Source organism: Rattus norvegicus, chromosome 4 (genome assembly GCF_021556685.1).
Source record: "Rattus norvegicus strain SHRSP/BbbUtx chromosome 4, alternate assembly SHRSP_T2T, whole genome shotgun sequence".
NCBI classification, from domain to species: domain Eukaryota; kingdom Metazoa; phylum Chordata; class Mammalia; order Rodentia; family Muridae; genus Rattus; species Rattus norvegicus.
The window spans coordinates 177,677,216-177,694,186 of record NC_141537.1 but is presented as its reverse complement, the minus strand read 5'-3'; the positions used below and the strand labels follow the sequence as shown (position 1 = coordinate 177,694,186).

Below are 16,971 nucleotides of genomic sequence, written 5' to 3'. Positions count from 1 at the left end.
TTAACCACTGAGATGTCTCTCCAGTTCTTGTGTGTGTATGTATGAGATCTCTCTCTCTCTCTCTCTCTCTCTCTCTCTCTCTCTCTCTCTCTCTCTCTCCCTCTCCCTCCCCCTCTCCCCCCTCTCTCTTCCTCCCCCCCTCTCTCTTCCTCCCTCTCTCTCTCTTCCTCCCTCTCTCTCTCTCTGTCTTTGTCTGTCTGTCTCTCTGTCTGTCTCTCTGTCTCTCTGTCTTTGTCTGTCTGTCTGTCTGTCTCTCTCTCTCTCTGCAGGGATGTGTAGGGTGTGTGTGTGTGTGTGTGTGTGTGTGTGTGTGTGTGTGTGTGTGCGCGCTTGTGTGTGGGTGGCGAGGTTGGTGCACAAGCCTGTGTATACAGAGAGGCTTGGGAAGGGCATCTGTGTCCTCTCTCACTCTCTGTTCATCCTTTGAGGCAGAGTCTTTCACTGAGCCAGGGACTCAGGTTTTCTGGGCTGGACTGAAACCAGCAAGCGCCAGCAATCAGCACCCTTCCCACCATCGTTTGCAAGTTCTATGTCTTCATTTCCCCCAAGACGTCGACTAGTTAGCCTTAAGTTCTCATCTGTCCCTGTTTGCTCTTGTGGAGAAGCCGTTAGGACCGACTAAAATTTGACATTCGCTTTGTTTGTTTTTCTTGGACTCGAAGTGGAATAGCAATGCGAGTGAGCATTTGGTAAAATGTCAATGTTTTCATAACGCGTCAACTTCTGTCCTCTTCCATTTGGAACGCAGCAATCAAAACCGATAAACAGGAAGCAGCCTGGAAGGTACCACCTGGACAACTACGAGCAGGCGCGGCGTCTTCGGCCTGCTGAGACTGAAGATGTTGCCATAAAGGTTAGCTCATCTCTGGGGTTCTTACCGGACTGCGAGCATTTATGCTACTCTCTAGGCTGAGGTCTGAAAGCGATCGAATGCAGATCGAGGGTCTCTTTGCTGTCACAGCCCTGACAGTATTTTAAGTGTACTCTGGTGAGTTTATCATCCTTTTTTTTTTTTTTGGTGGTTGTTTTGTTGTTTTCCTTTGAGACAGGGTTTCTCTGTGTAACCATAGCTGTCCTGAAACTCACTCTGTAGACCATGCTGGCCTCGAACTAGCAGACCTCCTGCCTCTGCCTCCTGAGTGCTGGGATTAAACCATGCACCACCACTGCCCAGCTGAGTTCATCATTCTTTTCTTCACGTCTTCAACCTTACATCTGGGACCCAGAAAAGAGCATTTCTTTCTACCAGAAATCTACCATTCAACCCTCTCCTGTAGCACTCACACGTAAACTAATTCACAGAAAATACCAGTATCATAAATCATCTTTTTAAAGGAAAAATATTCATGACCCTATTCCTAGGAGGGTAGGAGCAAATGTGTACCCACCACAAATAGGAAATGACATAACAATACCGTTAAAGTACAGCATGGTGAACCAATGAGTCTATTGAAGTTACTTACAGGAGTGTGGGGGAGGGGTTACCTACAGGAGCGTGAATGACTCAAAACTACATCCATCCCAGAATGGGTGGTGGCTCAGGAGAGCTGGAACCCAGGATCTCTCTGGACAAATTGTATGGGGCTTGACAGGCCAGAGAGTTCCCTCCTCAGCTTTTACTGGCTATATGCTGTGAGGGGTGGACAGGCATTGTGAATCTTGTACGTTTCAGATATTTCTTGATACTTGTGCGTTGCCTATTGCCTAAGTCTTAAGGGGTCTCTATTTTGGAGTTCCTGAGCCTTGACAAGCTTCCCGCAGGACAGAATGTGATGTCTGGGAGGAAATTGGTACCAACATGAATATGGGCACTGTCTGGCTTCATCAGCTTCCCCCGGTCCCTGGTGTATTTGATATAATTCCAGACATAGCTTTTATACTTTCTGCAGCCTCTTGTGCTTAAGTAGAACCCAAACAGAAATGGCGGCCTTGGGGGCACAGCTGGGGACTGATGGCTGGGACAAATCACAGGGAGAAGCCAATGGCAAGCAGGCTCTGGAACAGTGCTGGATATCAGAGGGCCAGAGTCCTAGAACCCCCCCTGTTGGAAGCCTCCTTATCCAGGTACCCTGCACATCCCAGACCACTCCAAGACAGCGGGGTTCAATGCCTGGCCTGTGAGAAGTGTGCAGTTACGTGTTTAGGGGCGACCATGTGCTCCAGGCTGTTGTCTGGAGGTTTCAGACCACGTTTTCCCCTCTCACCCTTGGATGAAGCTGTGGCATCTTCAATCATTTGTCATAGCTGTCACCAAAGACCTCGTAGTTCTGTGCTCACATTCAGGGGTGATATCAGCACTGGCTTCCTTTTCTGGTACGTGAGAAGAAAACATGATTCCTTTTAGTAGTTAAGGAAAAAGTATGCTGGGACATGTATTTACTTGTTATTCTTATGTGTGTGTGCCCGTGTGAGTTTATGTGTTCTGTGTGCGTGTGCGTGTGTGTGTTGGTGGAGGTTAGAGGAGGGCGTTGGGTCCCCTGAGCTGAGGTTACAGCTGGTTGTGAGCCCCCTGATGTGGATGCCGGGAACTGAACACGGGAGCTGTCAGAGAGGGGAGCAGCCAACACTCTGGACTGCTGAGCGGTCTCTCCAGTCTTACACCAGTGCTTCTCAGTTACACCACCAAACACACAGAGCTTAGGTCAGGCTCTGCTGTCCCTTGTGTTAGATTTAAACTTCTGAAAGGAGCCGCCCTCTGGTTATTCACTGGTACCACGTGTCTAACTTAGTTCCTACGTTCTTATTTTCTAGGTGACGAACGGATACTTCTCATGGGGCAGTGGTTTAGCCACATTATCCAATATTGACATTCGAATTCCAACAGGTAAAGCTCATGGCTTGAGCGTTCTTTTTCCTTTTACCAAGATAACTAAGCATAGCAAAAAGTGAAGCAAACTTTATTTGTGTTCATTTAGTTTCCACTTCCTGTGTATGTGTGTGCACGTGGATGCATGTGTGTGCAAATATGTGTGTGAACCTTTGCATGTTTATGTGTAAGTGTCTGTGTGTGTATGTGTGTATGTGTGTATGTGTGTGTGTTTCTGTGTGTGTATGTGTTTGTGTGTGTTTCTGTGTGTGTATGTATGTGTGTGTCTGTCTCTGTGTGTATGTATGTATGTGTATGTGTCTCTCTGTGTGTGTATGTGTCTGTGTATGTGTTTGTGTGTCTGTCTCTGTGTGTATGTATGTATGTGTATGTGTCTCTCTGTGTGTGTATGTGTCTGTGTATGTGTTTGTGTGTCTGTCTCTGTGTGTATGTGTTTGTATGTGTGTGTGTCTGTATATGTGTTTGTATGTGTGTGTGTATGTCTCTGTGTATGTGTGTATGTATGTCTCTGTGTGTATGTCTCTGTGTGTGTGTCTGTGTGTGTATGTGTCTGTGTGTGTTGTGTGTATATGTGTCTGTGTGTATGTCTCTCTATGTGTGTGTGTGTATGTGTATGAGTCTATGTGTGTGTGTGTGTGTGTGTGTATGTGTGTGTGTGTGTATGAGTCTGTGGGGGGGGGCATAGGGCGGGTATATATGTGGAGGCCTGAGGTTGCGGCCTGGAGTCTTTCTCAATCTTCTACTTTACTCTGTGAACCGGGGACTTTCAGTTCAATTCAGAGCGAGCTCAGTGGTATAGCTAGTCTGGCTTGTCATCTTGCTCTGGGGATGCCCTGTCTCCATCTTCTAAGGGTGACTGCAATTAGAGGTCGGCTAACAAGCCTGTCTGGCATGTACCTGGGCTCTGGTATTCTGAACTCTAGTCCCCATAATCTTAACCACTGACCTATTTCCCATGTCTCCTGACCCATTAAAGGAGGTTTTAAAGATATAACCGTAAGTTTCTATTACTGATGTGCACCAGGTTCCTCATAAGGCAACACTGTAAGCTAGAAATTATAAAGTGGGACTATCTTTAAAAATGTGTGTCTTTGGACAAGTTATTTCCTGTTCACTTGGCCATTTGTGGAACTTGAGAAATTGGGGTTGTTCATTTCCTGTTGTGTTTAAGAGCAACCTCAAAGGAAGGTTATTTGTGAAAACATCCAAGGCCCTGAAAACTGCTGGTGGTCCTTGTGAGTACTCCAGGATCACTCCCCCGATTATTTACTTGCCTGGTAATTTGCTTACCCTTCAGTTTTATTGAGATGCAACTGATCTACAGTAACTGGATCTCAGCTCTTTAGTATTCCGTCTCGAGTTTCTTTTCAGAATTTTGTATTTTGACTATTTTCACCTCCATCTTCCAACTCCAACCCCCTGTCTTTGCTCCCCTAACTCAGGGGAATAACTTCTCTTTTTAAACTCAGCAACCACAGTATCTGTTGTTCCCCTATGTTCAGCTACTCTTGGGAGAGGGACCTACGCTGGCGTGTGGTTGATCTACCCGTGGTTATACCGTAAATAAATCTGACTCCTTGTCTCCTGGCAGCTACCAAATACCATAATCTCCTCAGCCACTCATGTGACTTCATGTTCACCTCCCCACCCCATACGCTGTCTTCTGTCTAGCTTGTATTTTGTGCAGATCTCGTGCATGCTGTTATAACCTCTGTGGGTTCATATATAACACCGCCCAATTGTGCTCAGAAAACAGATCCCTTGGGGACATCCAGCACTCATGGCTTCTATAGTCTTTCTGTCTCCTTCAAGAGTTTGGGTCCAGCATAGCAGATGAACTTAATATACAGACGCTTCCAAAATTTTCTTTTTATTTTTCTTTTAGTTTATAATTTTTTTTGTGGGGAGAGCATCCCAGGAGCTATCCTGCCACAGATTGAAGTCATGCAGATATTCTGTGGAGCAGGCATGGAAGCATCTTGGAAATGTTTTACCCACCAAGCAACAGTCCCCCCTCCCTGCCCCACATGCATCCTCCATCCTCAGCAACCCTTTTCTATTTCTGCTTCTGTGAGTTTGAGAATTGTAAACCACAATCCTGGACGCATGTAGTATTTTTTTCATCATTGTCTGTCCTCATAATCCTTCAAGGTGCTTCTATATTGTCGAAAACAATTTCCTTCTTTATACGTGAGCATTGCATGTATGTAGCTTGTTTTCATGCCATCGGCGGACATTGGATTGTTCCTATCTGCTTTGATGTTTGAAAGCTCCTTCAGCGAATGTGGGAGCACAGCCATCTCTTCCGATCTGAACTCTAGTTATTTCGTGCAGACACTCAGAGGTGATTTTAATGGACCGTGTGGCAGTTCTGGTTGTAATGTTTGAGTCTCCTTCATACTGATTTCACACTAAATGCTCATGTTTTGTTTTTCTGCTATTGAGCTGTAGGGAATCCTTGTATATTTTGGACGATTAATAGTTTATCAGAGAGAAGGTTTGTGAGTGTTTTCTGTTCAACACCCCCCCCCATTTTTATGTTGAGGTATTCCCATTTTGCTGGTTTTTTTTCTATTGAATTTTGTTTCTATTTAAAACCCAAAAATTCATTGCCAAGGTCAATAGGAAGAATTGCTTCTCCTATGCCATCTTCAAGGGTTTTGAAGTTTTCAGTCTGTTAGGTCTTTATGTCGTTGTGAGATGACTTTGGCTGCAATAGACTCTAACAGCCGAACCCCACTCTTCTGCAAGTGGACGTTCACTCTGTGCATTGCCACCTGTTCCTTCCCCGCTGTGTGGTCTTGTGGTAGATTAGGTGACTGTTCATAAAGGTTTATTTCTGGGCTCTCTGTTCCATTCTGTCATCGCCCAACGTATGACCACCACAGAGATCACTGAGGCTTTGTATTCTTTGTAATACATTTTGTCACAGGATGCTGAGGAAAAGTTACCTTCAGTCTGTAGATTGTGTTGGGAAGTGTGGACATTTAATAATGTCAGTTTGCCGAACACATAACCCCGGGTGTATTTCCATATCACTCTGCTCTCCTGCGTATATCTTAGCGCTGTTCTGTAGTTTTTAGTGTGACGCTCTTCTTCCTTGGCTAAGTCTTACTTCTATATTTTGATTTGCTAACAACAAATGAACCAAGAGGGAAATTTAGAAAGCAATACCATTTACAACAGCACCAAACAGAACAAGACATGTAGGGAGGGTCACAATAATTTTATTTAAAATGATTGAATAACTGAACAGAAATATTCACTCAACCTGGTGTAACGATCAGTAGCTTGAGCATTTTCTATCACACCTGGAAGGAAACGGGAATTTAGAGTCCTAATAACAACATGAATCACTTTCATCCCAACAACAAATTTTTGCCATTATTGACCTTTTATTGTGTGAATTTAATGGTGAAAGTTAAAACTAATGCTGATGGTTTAATGAGTTACTTCTTTTGTTCTTTAGCCAGATGAGCAATTTTCCATTTACAAAATAATAAAGCAAGGGTCTGCAATGCAGCCCAGTTGGCAGAAGCATCAGAAATTTATAGCAAGTCTGAAAACAGCCTGGGCCACACCAGCTTTTCTTTCAAAAAAAGTTAAAATAATAAGTCAATACCCATATGTTTCACTTTTTCCTTTCTTTTCCAAAAAGACAGGGGTTGGTATATTTACTTCACTACTGGAAATCAAACAGGGCTAGGGGTCAAAACATTAGACCTGTCTAAATGTGTAGGAATTGCATCTAGTTTCTTTTTTTAACTTACATTGTTATTTATTTTGGTAACTTTCCCCCTAGCCTTTGTTTTGCTTTTAGTGTTTTCGGCAACATCTCGCTGTGTGGTTCTTGATGTCCCAGAACATTAGTGTAGATCAGGCTGGCCTTGAGCTTGCACCAATCTTCCCAGCTGTCTGTATTCCTAGTGCTGAGACTCCCGGCATGCCCCTAGGGTGGGTTTTAATCTTACATAACTAAGTGAAGTCTTCCTGTCCTCTGCTTTGTTTCTCTAGGTCAGCTAACCATGATTGTGGGTCAGGTGGGTTGTGGCAAATCGTCTCTCCTCCTTGCCATCCTTGGTGAGATGCAGACCCTGGAAGGAAAAGTTTACTGGAACAAGTAAGTATGTCTGTCCTACTTTGCTCTCCTGTTATGATAAACGCTCAGACCCAAGGCAACTAGGGGAGGGAAGCATTTGCTTGGCTAACCTGTCCAAGTCGCTATCCATCGCTGAGGGAAGTCAGGGCAGGAAATCAAGGAGGAACTTGTAGCAGAAACCACAGAGGAATGCTGCTTGCTGGTTCACCTAGCTCACACTTAGCTAGCTCTCCTATACAGCCCAGAGCCACATGCTCAGGGGATGGTGCCGCCCACAGTGGGCTGGGTCTACCTCTGTTAATTAACGATGGAGACAATCTTCCATAGACATGCCCATAGGCCAGTCTGATCTAGATAATCTCTTAATGGAGAGAATCCCTTTCTCAGGTGACTCTAGGCAAGTTGACAGGTGGTACTATCTAGGATACTACTTTAAATTGTTTTTCTTCACACAGCTAAAAATCTTCCAGGAGAATTCTACAACAATAATTCTCCATTCACAAGCCAAGAATCTCAGAACTAGGCAAAGATATGAAAACATAAATCACAGAAATATCAAAACCCAAAGAAACCTCAAATGTCATAAAGTTGTAAAATAATTCACTGTGACAATTTATGATCGTATAAACGAGTACACGCTAAGATGAAAGGTGGGGATGGTGAAAACACATTTTTAAATGTAAATGAGGAACACTCAAAATTCCTTCTGTCATAAAATAAGTTATGGAAAACTCACACTACTTATAAAGCTTAGATGTAAACAGATCATCAAGAGTTCAATGCTTGAGGAACAAATAAACGTTCTTTCTAAAGTCTTCATAAGAAGCTGAAAAGCCACAATTTCTCTCCACATTTAATGTAAGCCACCCACTAGGGGTATTGAGAGAGGCACAGGCAGGAAAGCCTAGTGTTTCAAAGACATGATGAGGAAGGGACCTGGTGCTCCTCAAGTGCTGAGACACTGTAAGAAGGGTTTGTGAGGAGCGAACACCTCAGCTGACACCAAGAGAGGTCACAAATTCGGGGAATGGAAGCAGGGGTTTTTAAAACACGTTGTGTAATGCAGTGATATGGGGCTGTATAGATACATAACTGAGTACTGAAGGCCAAACTAGGTTTATTTAGTCTGCCCACTTAGTTGAGTCCTCATAGGCAGTATATGAAGGAGTGGTTGTATCTTTTGTCAAATAAATAAATACGAGTGCTGTCTAGGAGTTCCTATCTAGCTGTGATTCTTCCCCGGTGAGCATAGCAATGGCTGGAGACATGGTTGGGAACTATGCCACGCTACTGCTTTTCTGGTTGCTGGAGGCCAGAGGTATCTGCTAAGAGTCCTCCTGCTGCATACGTCAGTGGCACCAAAGTGAAGTCTCACTGTCAAGGACCCAGTTTTGAACAGGTTCCACGTAGCAGAGCCAGCTGTTTGTGCACCCAGGTTTCTCTGAGGAAATATTGCTTCTGGGCCCTTTAGAATACACCAGGCTTGAAATACACATTACGAGAAAGAAAGGCTTGGCTGCGAAGTTTGACCTAGAACTCTGGCTTGCATTGTTGCTGGCAAGAGGAGGAAGCTGAGAAAAGTTTAGCATCCGATTTATCTGCCTTGGATAAACCAGAAAGCAGTGGTCATGTTTGCCCCTGCTCAGGGGAAAGCTTAGGATATAGCCACCCCTCAGTTGATGTTGATCACTGCGGTCAGATAGTAAGCAGCTCTCTGACTTTCATCCTCTGTTCTGGATGGAGAAGCAGACCCCACTGGACTAAGTTACATGATATGACAGTGCTGTCATAATCTAATTACTTGCCTCTCATTTAACATCGATTCATCAAACATGGGAAGAGTTCTGATCTGCTCTTCTCTGGGCCTGCACTCTGGTTGAGTCAACCAGACTCTGGGCTTCACCATTCCTGACTACTATAATTTGTTTAATAAATTAACAACATGGCAATGTGGAAATACATTTTGTTGTTTCTTTGCACTCAAAGCGAATAGTCCATGTATATTCCACCTTATCCCGTAAAAAGAATGTATAGTGATGGAAGATGGTGATAAAGAAGCCAAGAATGAAGTTAATGTTTGGACAATAACCTTTGGATATATTTTTCTGTAGTTTAGACCATGGCATACATGTGTCCACACACAAATACATAAGGTATATAATTTTAACGCATGACATCCTTAAAGGTCACCCTTTAGGCATTACCTCACTCTGCCTCCTGGTCACTTGATACTGAACTAATATTTTCCATATTCAGATGACCTTCTTGCTTGGTTTCTTGTAAAACTTGCAGTCTGGCTCTCCTCTTATGCATGTAGTAAGGCACAGCAGCACATGTGGGTGATCCCATGTCCCAGAATGATGAAGAAGAAGAAGAAGAAGCATGACTTTGAAGCTAGCCTGGGCTATATAATGAGACCTCATCTGAGAAGCACCAATCCAACCAACCAACCAACCAGTCAGCCAGACAGCCAGACAGCCAGTCAACCAGATAGACAGGCAACCAGACAGCCAGACAATCAGATAGACAGACAACCAGACAGATAGACAACCAGACAGACAGATAGACAGACAGCCAACCAACCAGATAGACAGACAACCAGACAGCCAGACAACTAGATAGACAGACAACCAGACAGACAGATAGACAGACAGCCAACCAACCAGATAGACAACCAGACAGCCAGCCAGACAACCAGATAGACAGACAACCAGACAGCCAGACAGCCAGACAGCCAACCAACCAGCCAAACAGCCAGACAGCCAACCAGTCAGTCAGACAGCCAGACAGCCAGACATCAGACAGCCAGACAGCCAACCGACCAGTCAGCCAGACAGCCAGACAGCCAACCAACCAGCCAGACAGCCAGACAACAAGATAAACAACCAGACAGACAGCCAACCAACCAGACAGACAACCAGACAGACAGACAACCAGACAACCAGACAGCCAGACAGCCAGACAGCCATAGATTTCTTCCTTAGTCAGTTCTTCAGGATTTTGCTTTCTCTCTCCTCTGCTTCTGTATTTATAGAAGCACCCATCTCAGCATGCATCTTCCCAACACAGTGACAGTTTCAGCTCTCTGCTTCTGGTCTTTTGTTCTCTCGTAAACAAATGAGGATTGTTGGAATCATTTACTGATTTTTTTTTGTAAGTAATAAGGGAATGGAAACTGGAACTTCGTTATCTAACACATTTGTCAAGACAGGAAATCATTCCAAGGTCCTTCTTTGCTTCCTGGATCTCCCTTGAGCTTTAAATCCTGCTTCAGGGCCAAGGTCATTTGGAAATCCCCCAGGCACCTCAAACTGGAGGCATTTGATGCTAAATCTCTGATGACCCCCATCACAGGCCCTTCCCTCCTGGGCCCATTGTCTCTCCCTCCACTGTCTTCCCCTCTCACCATCTCTGCAAGCCCCTGGTGGAGCAGGATGGTTCTCTTCATTCGCTCACTGCTCCTTCCAGTTCAAGCGTAGGAACACAAGACGCGGTTCCTGAGCTCATCACCATCCGGTGTGCCATTGACAAAAACATCGACTTTTCTTTGTGGGTCTTATGCCCACTGCTTACGCCATATTTCAGCCAAAGAGGATTTACCCTGTTCTTTGGGCGTCTTTCTGGCCTTTTCTCCTGGTGTTATCTTAGTGTGGCCAACTCTTTATACACTGCGTGGCATCAGCTCCTGAAAAATCTGCTTCTATAAGGAAATTTATTTAAGCTCACAGTTTAAGAGTACAGAGCTTCGTGATTGGGGGTGGGGGTTGGGGTGGGGTGTCCTGGTTGTGGGATCAGGCAGCCGCTAGGGGGCGTGGCTTCGGGATCAGGCTGATCAAGTTGTATCTGCACTCAGGAGACAGAGATGCAAGTGCTTCTGTTCAATTCTTCCTCCCCTTTTCGGTCCGACCCCAGCCAATTCGATATAGTTCCCCACATTCAGAGTGGGCCTTCCATCCTCAGTTAAAATTCCCTGAAAATGCCCTCATAGACATGCCCAGAACTGTGTTTCCATTGAGATTCTCTGCTCATCTTGGCCCTGAGTGCTTACCATGCTCTGACAACCATAGAACGCCCAGCAAGGAGGGGTAGAACCTTCATTTCCATAGTCTCTCTAGTGGTTTCAGTGCTAGGAGGTGACCAGACTATCTCTTCAGTTGGACTCTCTATTTATTTGTTTTGTGTGGAGATGCAGATGCCCCAGCACGGGTGTGGCGTTCAGAGGACAACTTCACGGAGTCTTTCCTTCTACCTCGTGGCTCTCAGGCAGAGCTCCAACTCAGGTCCGTTAGTTAGACATGGCTACCAGGACTCTATCCAGTGCGTTATTCCCAGCTCCGGTCAGTGCTCTGAGTGATACTGAACATAGCAGGGATTTTACTCAGTCATTGTTTACATGAGTTGATGGTTTCCAAAGTCTCCATGTGGGATGATGCCGCAGTTGTGTGATGAGCATTTCCACGCGGATGAGTACAGATGAGTCCATTAACTTTCAACGCATCTGCTTTTTCTTCCACGGGTGACTTAAGTAATGTCACTATTAAAAACATTAAGGTCAGATGTCCTGGACTCTAAAACTGGGAAATTAAGTATTTTTGTACTTGTCATTGATGAGTTACTTAAATCAGGGGAGAATAACTGAGGGACTTTTTAGTTTATTAGTTTGGTATTTAGTGGTATTATGTCTCTCGGCTTCAATTAAACACGCTGATGTGTCGTTAGCAGTGTGTAATAGTGGAATTTACTCTTAACAGTCCTAAGACAAATTTGTCACCAGAGGATGTGACTACATGCATTTTCCCAAAAAAAAAAAAGGCTTAGGACACTGTCTGAAGTAAAATGGTAGCTATTTTTGGATTAGAACAATTGTGTAAAACTATTGAATATAGAGCTTTCAAAATAATATAATTCAGGTGAGCCTAAATGCTTCAAAAATCAAATATAAAATATTGATATTTAATGCCTTTTTCCCACCCTAACGAAGGTATAAGTACATGTCATCAGTCCAACCCCACTTCGCCATGAGTCTCACCGCTCCGCTATTGTGTCCAGATATTGTAGTTTGAACCTGCTGCATGTCCAGCTTTCTTATGTGATCCTCAAAGGGAGATACCTGGGCTTTGAGTGCCATCCATGTTTAGATGCTCAAGGTGTTTCTTCTGACCCTTTCTCGGGGTAGTGAATGAGAAACTTAAGTAGATTAAAATAAAAATTTAATGGGAGAAGTGGGAGATACAGAACTGTGGGCAATTGTGTTCTAGAGAAATCGTTCAAGTTTTCCAGAGCTAATGGAGCAGAACGGGACATAGGGTATGGCTGGGACTTGAGGCAGAGGCTTGTGTGGAGAGAGCAGGTCTTGCTATCATCCGGGAGCTTAGTGGTGGCATATTCCTGCCCAAGGAAGACAGAAAGGAAGAAAATTATCTATATGGTTTGTCTTCGAAAAAATATTGAGAGAATACGAATATTTCCGGTGCCTGTTTATCGTGTACCTGATTTGCACGCACGTCCCCTCAAGGCTACCTTTCGTCATTAATGAACCATTGTTTGCCGTACTTGCAGTGTAAATGAATCTGAGCCTTCTTTTGAAGCAACCCGAAGGTATTATTTCTATTTTCACCCGAGTTTAATAAGAATAACTTCCTCCCTCGGTCTTTAATCTCTCGCCCCAGTTTCCCTCTTCATTGTGATGGTGTACAGTCACTTTTAGCATGCCTACAATGTTTCCAACAGCGGTGGCTCACAAAAGGATTAATTTGTCAGGCTTACGCCTGTTATGCCAGTACTGTAAACCCTAGGCAGATGAATAGGCTTGCTTTCTAAGCCGTTCTGCATTCTACCCTGAGCTCCAGATGAGTCCAGGCTACAGTGATAGTCTGTCTCAAGACAAAAGGAAAGAAAACATTTAATTTGGCAAACGAATTGTGTCAACTGTTTCTGTTTTAATGGATTTCGTGCCTTTCAAGTTTGGCTGAAAAATCAAACTGTCTTTTAGTAAGGGAGTTTGAGGGCTCATTAAATAAAAACACAAAGAGTTAATACGCGCATGAACTGTGCCTCCGAGGATATTTGAGTACAGTCCTGAGGTGGAGAGCCCAGTGCTTTAGCCGCTGAAAAAAAAAGAAAACAAAGTCAAGTTGAGCTCAATGCCGAATCTCAATGAAACGCTGGGTTTGGTCCCCAGCATCAAATGATTCCCCAGAGTAAGGGGAAGAGCAGGCAGACAGCCAGACTTGGGGACCACTGCTTTCCTGCATCTGTGGTTATCTAAAAGATGACTGTCACACTAGACTCTAATGTCCTCTAATGCCCCAAGATGCCCTGCTTCCCAATGGCCATTTAGCTGTTCTCAATTCTTCCCCTTAACCTTCCTTTTCTGTTAACTGCAATCCCATCGTCGTAACTGACACATCATGTACTAACCATGGAAATCTGACCTTGAAGCTCATCCACTCCCTGCCCCAGCCCGGTCCCATCATCCTCCAGTTCTTCAGTTCACGTGTATTCTGAAGTGACTGCAGGTGAAAGCCTAATGTATTGGCATCTGATATAATCTTTAAGCCAGAGAAATAGAAAAGGGAGGAGGGATTTATCAGCTTATTTTTATTTTGTGTCTTTCCCTTAAGAATGTTTCTTAGTTCTTAAGAGAATTTTACATAATGTACCATGATCATGGACACCCATCCCTTAACTCCTTTCCTTAAAAATATTTTACATGTTTGAAATATGGGACTTAAATGTTATTTCAACATTGAAACAGACTCCTCTAGATATCATTCTCCATTTTGAAATAGTTATGTTGCCTATGACTTTAAAATATATTTATGTAACTAAGTCACAAACAGATGCCCTGATTCTAGTTTCAATTCATGTTTCTTAAAGGTCACCATAAAAAAAGAATCCACTATTACATAAAGCGAGTTTAATACAAACCAAAACATCTGTGGGATACTAAAGAGAGTGAATTATTAATAACCCTTTAATCTCAATTTAGAAAAGAAATTTTCTCTTGATGGTTTATAGCATTAAACACTTCAGCACAGGAGAATCAAATTTTCCTTGTCACATGGCATTTTAATTAGATGCAGAGCCCTGTAGCTGAAGTGGCTTATTTGGTAATCACATTCTAAGGTCCGTGGCCTCCTCTGCCTTCTCTTCTCGTTGTCTCCTCTGTGTCTTCCCTCCCTCCCAGGTCTCATTTCCCTTAGGTACATGGAAATGCTGAGCACAGCACTTTGTGTAATCCAGGTTGTGTGTGCCTTCTTCACAGCAGAAGCAGGTACTCTGTGGCTTATGCTGCCCAGAAGCCTTGGCTCCTCAATGCTACGGTCGAGGAAAACATCACTTTTGGAAGTTCTTTCAACAGACAGAGGTAACTTTGCATGATTTTACAACCAAAACAACCACTTGTGAGCTGTGGTTTGGACCAATTCACTTACTGAGAAGCTATGCCCCAAAACTAAAGGGGGGAGAAGGAAAGGGGGGGAAGGTTGGGAAGGGAAGGGAGGTGAGGGAAGGGAATGGACGGAGGGAGGGAAAGGGAAGAGAGCTCTGAGGACTGGAGTGGGGGGAGTAAGGGAGAGGTGTGATTATGGTCTCGGTATATAAGACCCTTGAGGGAACATCTGTGTTCTCAGAGACCCTGAATCTTTTTCTCCCAAAGGTACAAGGCTGTCACCGATGCCTGCTCTCTGCAGCCAGACATTGATTTGTTACCCTTTGGAGACCAAACTGAAATTGGAGAGAGGGTGAGCTGCATGTATTTGAACTAAGCAGTGCACACAACTTGAGAAAAGTTTTCTGTTTGTCTTTAATCTCCAGAAGAACCTAATGAAATCTGGGGGCTTAGGAATCCCATGGTGTCCCAATGACAAGGGCCAAAATATAAGGGCAGACATCCTTTGACACCACCATCCCTTATGTACCCATTGAGATACAACTGTGTGTGCCACACTGTGCTAGCCACTCAGGGCTTGCGGTGGTGGGTGGGGGTTGGGAAGAGTGAATCACCACCGCTGGCTTTGACCAAGCATACGTTTGCCTACTGGTCCTGCTGACTAGAATTACTTTGGAAGACGAAGATTGCTTCTGACAATTTCTTTCAGTCTCATCAACATCTCCTTGTTTCGTTAACGTATAGTTTATCTTTTCACACCCTTATTTTATGATGACATCACGCTGTAGCTATCCCGAACAGCTGAAAGCATTTAGGCCTGCCATCTTCACCACAGTAATGACTAAAAAAATCGGTAACGCCTACAGATCTAAAGCTGTGCTAGGCAGAGGGCTAATTATCTACCGTGATAACAAATTGTGTCGCGGGTAATTTTGTCCTCTGCCCAGTACAGCTGAGGCTACAATGGCTGAAGCACTGAGAAAATTTCTCAGACTCAGTCAGTTTCAGCTATCCACGATCGGCCACCTTCTTCTCAACCGTCTTCTGATGCAGCACCATGCCTCAGTCAAGGCATGCTTCATGTCTCTGAGCTTGGCTTCCATGTGTGCCAAATAAGGGCACTCTTGATCTAATGAGCCATGAGGGCAATCCTGATCTAATGAGCCATGAGGGCAATCCTGATCTAATGAGCCATGAGGGCAATCCTGATCTAAGGAGCCATGAGGGCAATCCTGATCTAATGAGCAATGAGGGCAATCCTGATCTAATGAGCCTGCTTTGAGGAGTAAAGCCCAGAAAGCTGTAAAACTACCACGTACACAAGCTTGGTAACTAGGTGCTAAGTTAACGTTAATTATTAATTAAGGATTATATAATTATGATATAACAATTAATTTATTATTAATCAACATGTTATTGGCATAACTTATAACATCAAATTACAGAGGTATGTGTTGAGAGCTGGAGAGATGGCTCAGCCGATAAAAAACATTTGCTGCTCTTACAGAAGAGCCAAGTTCAGTCTGACCACCGGTCTAGTGGAGCTCACACCCTCCTGTAACTCCCAACTCCAAGGGATGTGACTCCCTCTTCTGACCACAGGCATCTGACACTCATGTGCACATATGCACACACAGGAACACACATGCACACATAATTAAAAATAAAATTAAAGTCTATGAAAAGAGGTATATGCCAAAGTATGTAAAAGGTAAAAAAAGGAAGAAAAGAAAATTGAAATTGCTTGTCTTTGGCGGTCACCAAGGGTGTTGGTTATTGGTACTCTTGCATGGCCAAGGTCTCCATTAGCGTGAAAGGAAGAGTCATGGGAAGGAGCGAGAATTATTGATACAACCAGCAGTGGCATTACAGAGAATCCCTAGTGTTGCCAACAAAGCTCAGAGATGCCTGCACTTTCAAGGTGATCTTTACCACCAGGTCCCTTCTTAGTGATGAAAACAGGGGTTTCTCCTGTTTGCTTTGCAGGGTATCAACCTGAGTGGGGGTCAGAGGCAGAGAATCTGCGTGGCCCGGGCACTCTACCAGAACACCAATATTGTCTTCTTGGTAAGAATAGGAACTTTAATTTTATTTATAACTTGTATTTTCCCCTCTCTGGACAAATGGGTCTTTACAATGCCAGGTTGGATAACTGAGGGAAAGCTGTCTTAATTTGTGGAATTACAGAGCAGAGTGAGCGCATGCTCACAGACTGAGAGTTGGTCGAGTGCATGCTCACAGACCGAGAGTCGGTCGAACCAGGCTGGTGTTCAGGAAATTACAATATAAAGCACTGAGGTGCTCTAAGCAGTATCTGCTTAAATTTTGTTGTATTTATTTATTCATTTTGTGTGGGAAGGCGAGGAAGTGTTTGCCTGCCGTGGTGCATTGTGGGGGTCAGAGGGCAAATCACCATGTTGGTTCTTTCCTTTCAACATCTGCGACCCAAGAATCCAACTCAGGCTGTCAAGCTTGGGGGTGATCTCCTTTAGCTTCTGAAACAATGTGCCAGCCCCTGGAGGTAATGGTTTACCTGGGTTTCCTAACCAGGAGAATCATGGAAGGAGTGTTGATGGTGATGGGTAATTGGGCAGGATTTTCTTCTGTGTAGTTCATGGCAAAGTGATAAGGGTTGGAGAGTAGGATTGTTGG

The 16,971-nt window shown here is 44.1% G+C and overlaps 1 protein-coding gene across 13 annotated transcripts in view; it reads left to right on the top strand.

Moving 5' to 3' along the window:
- Positions 1–16,971, top strand: part of Abcc9 (ATP binding cassette subfamily C member 9) — a 123,887-nt gene that overhangs the window by 53,717 nt on the left and 53,199 nt on the right. For 8 of the 13 annotated variants that reach the window (XM_087656145.1, XM_087656143.1, XM_087656146.1 and 5 more), the window contains 7 exon segments: positions 749–853; positions 2,752–2,824; positions 6,842–6,947; positions 12,486–12,524; positions 14,194–14,295; positions 14,587–14,671; positions 16,306–16,386. In XM_087656145.1, coding sequence (XP_087512271.1) covers positions 749–853; positions 2,752–2,824; positions 6,842–6,947; positions 12,486–12,524; positions 14,194–14,295; positions 14,587–14,671; positions 16,306–16,386 — 591 coding nt within the window. 13 annotated transcript variants of the gene reach the window in all.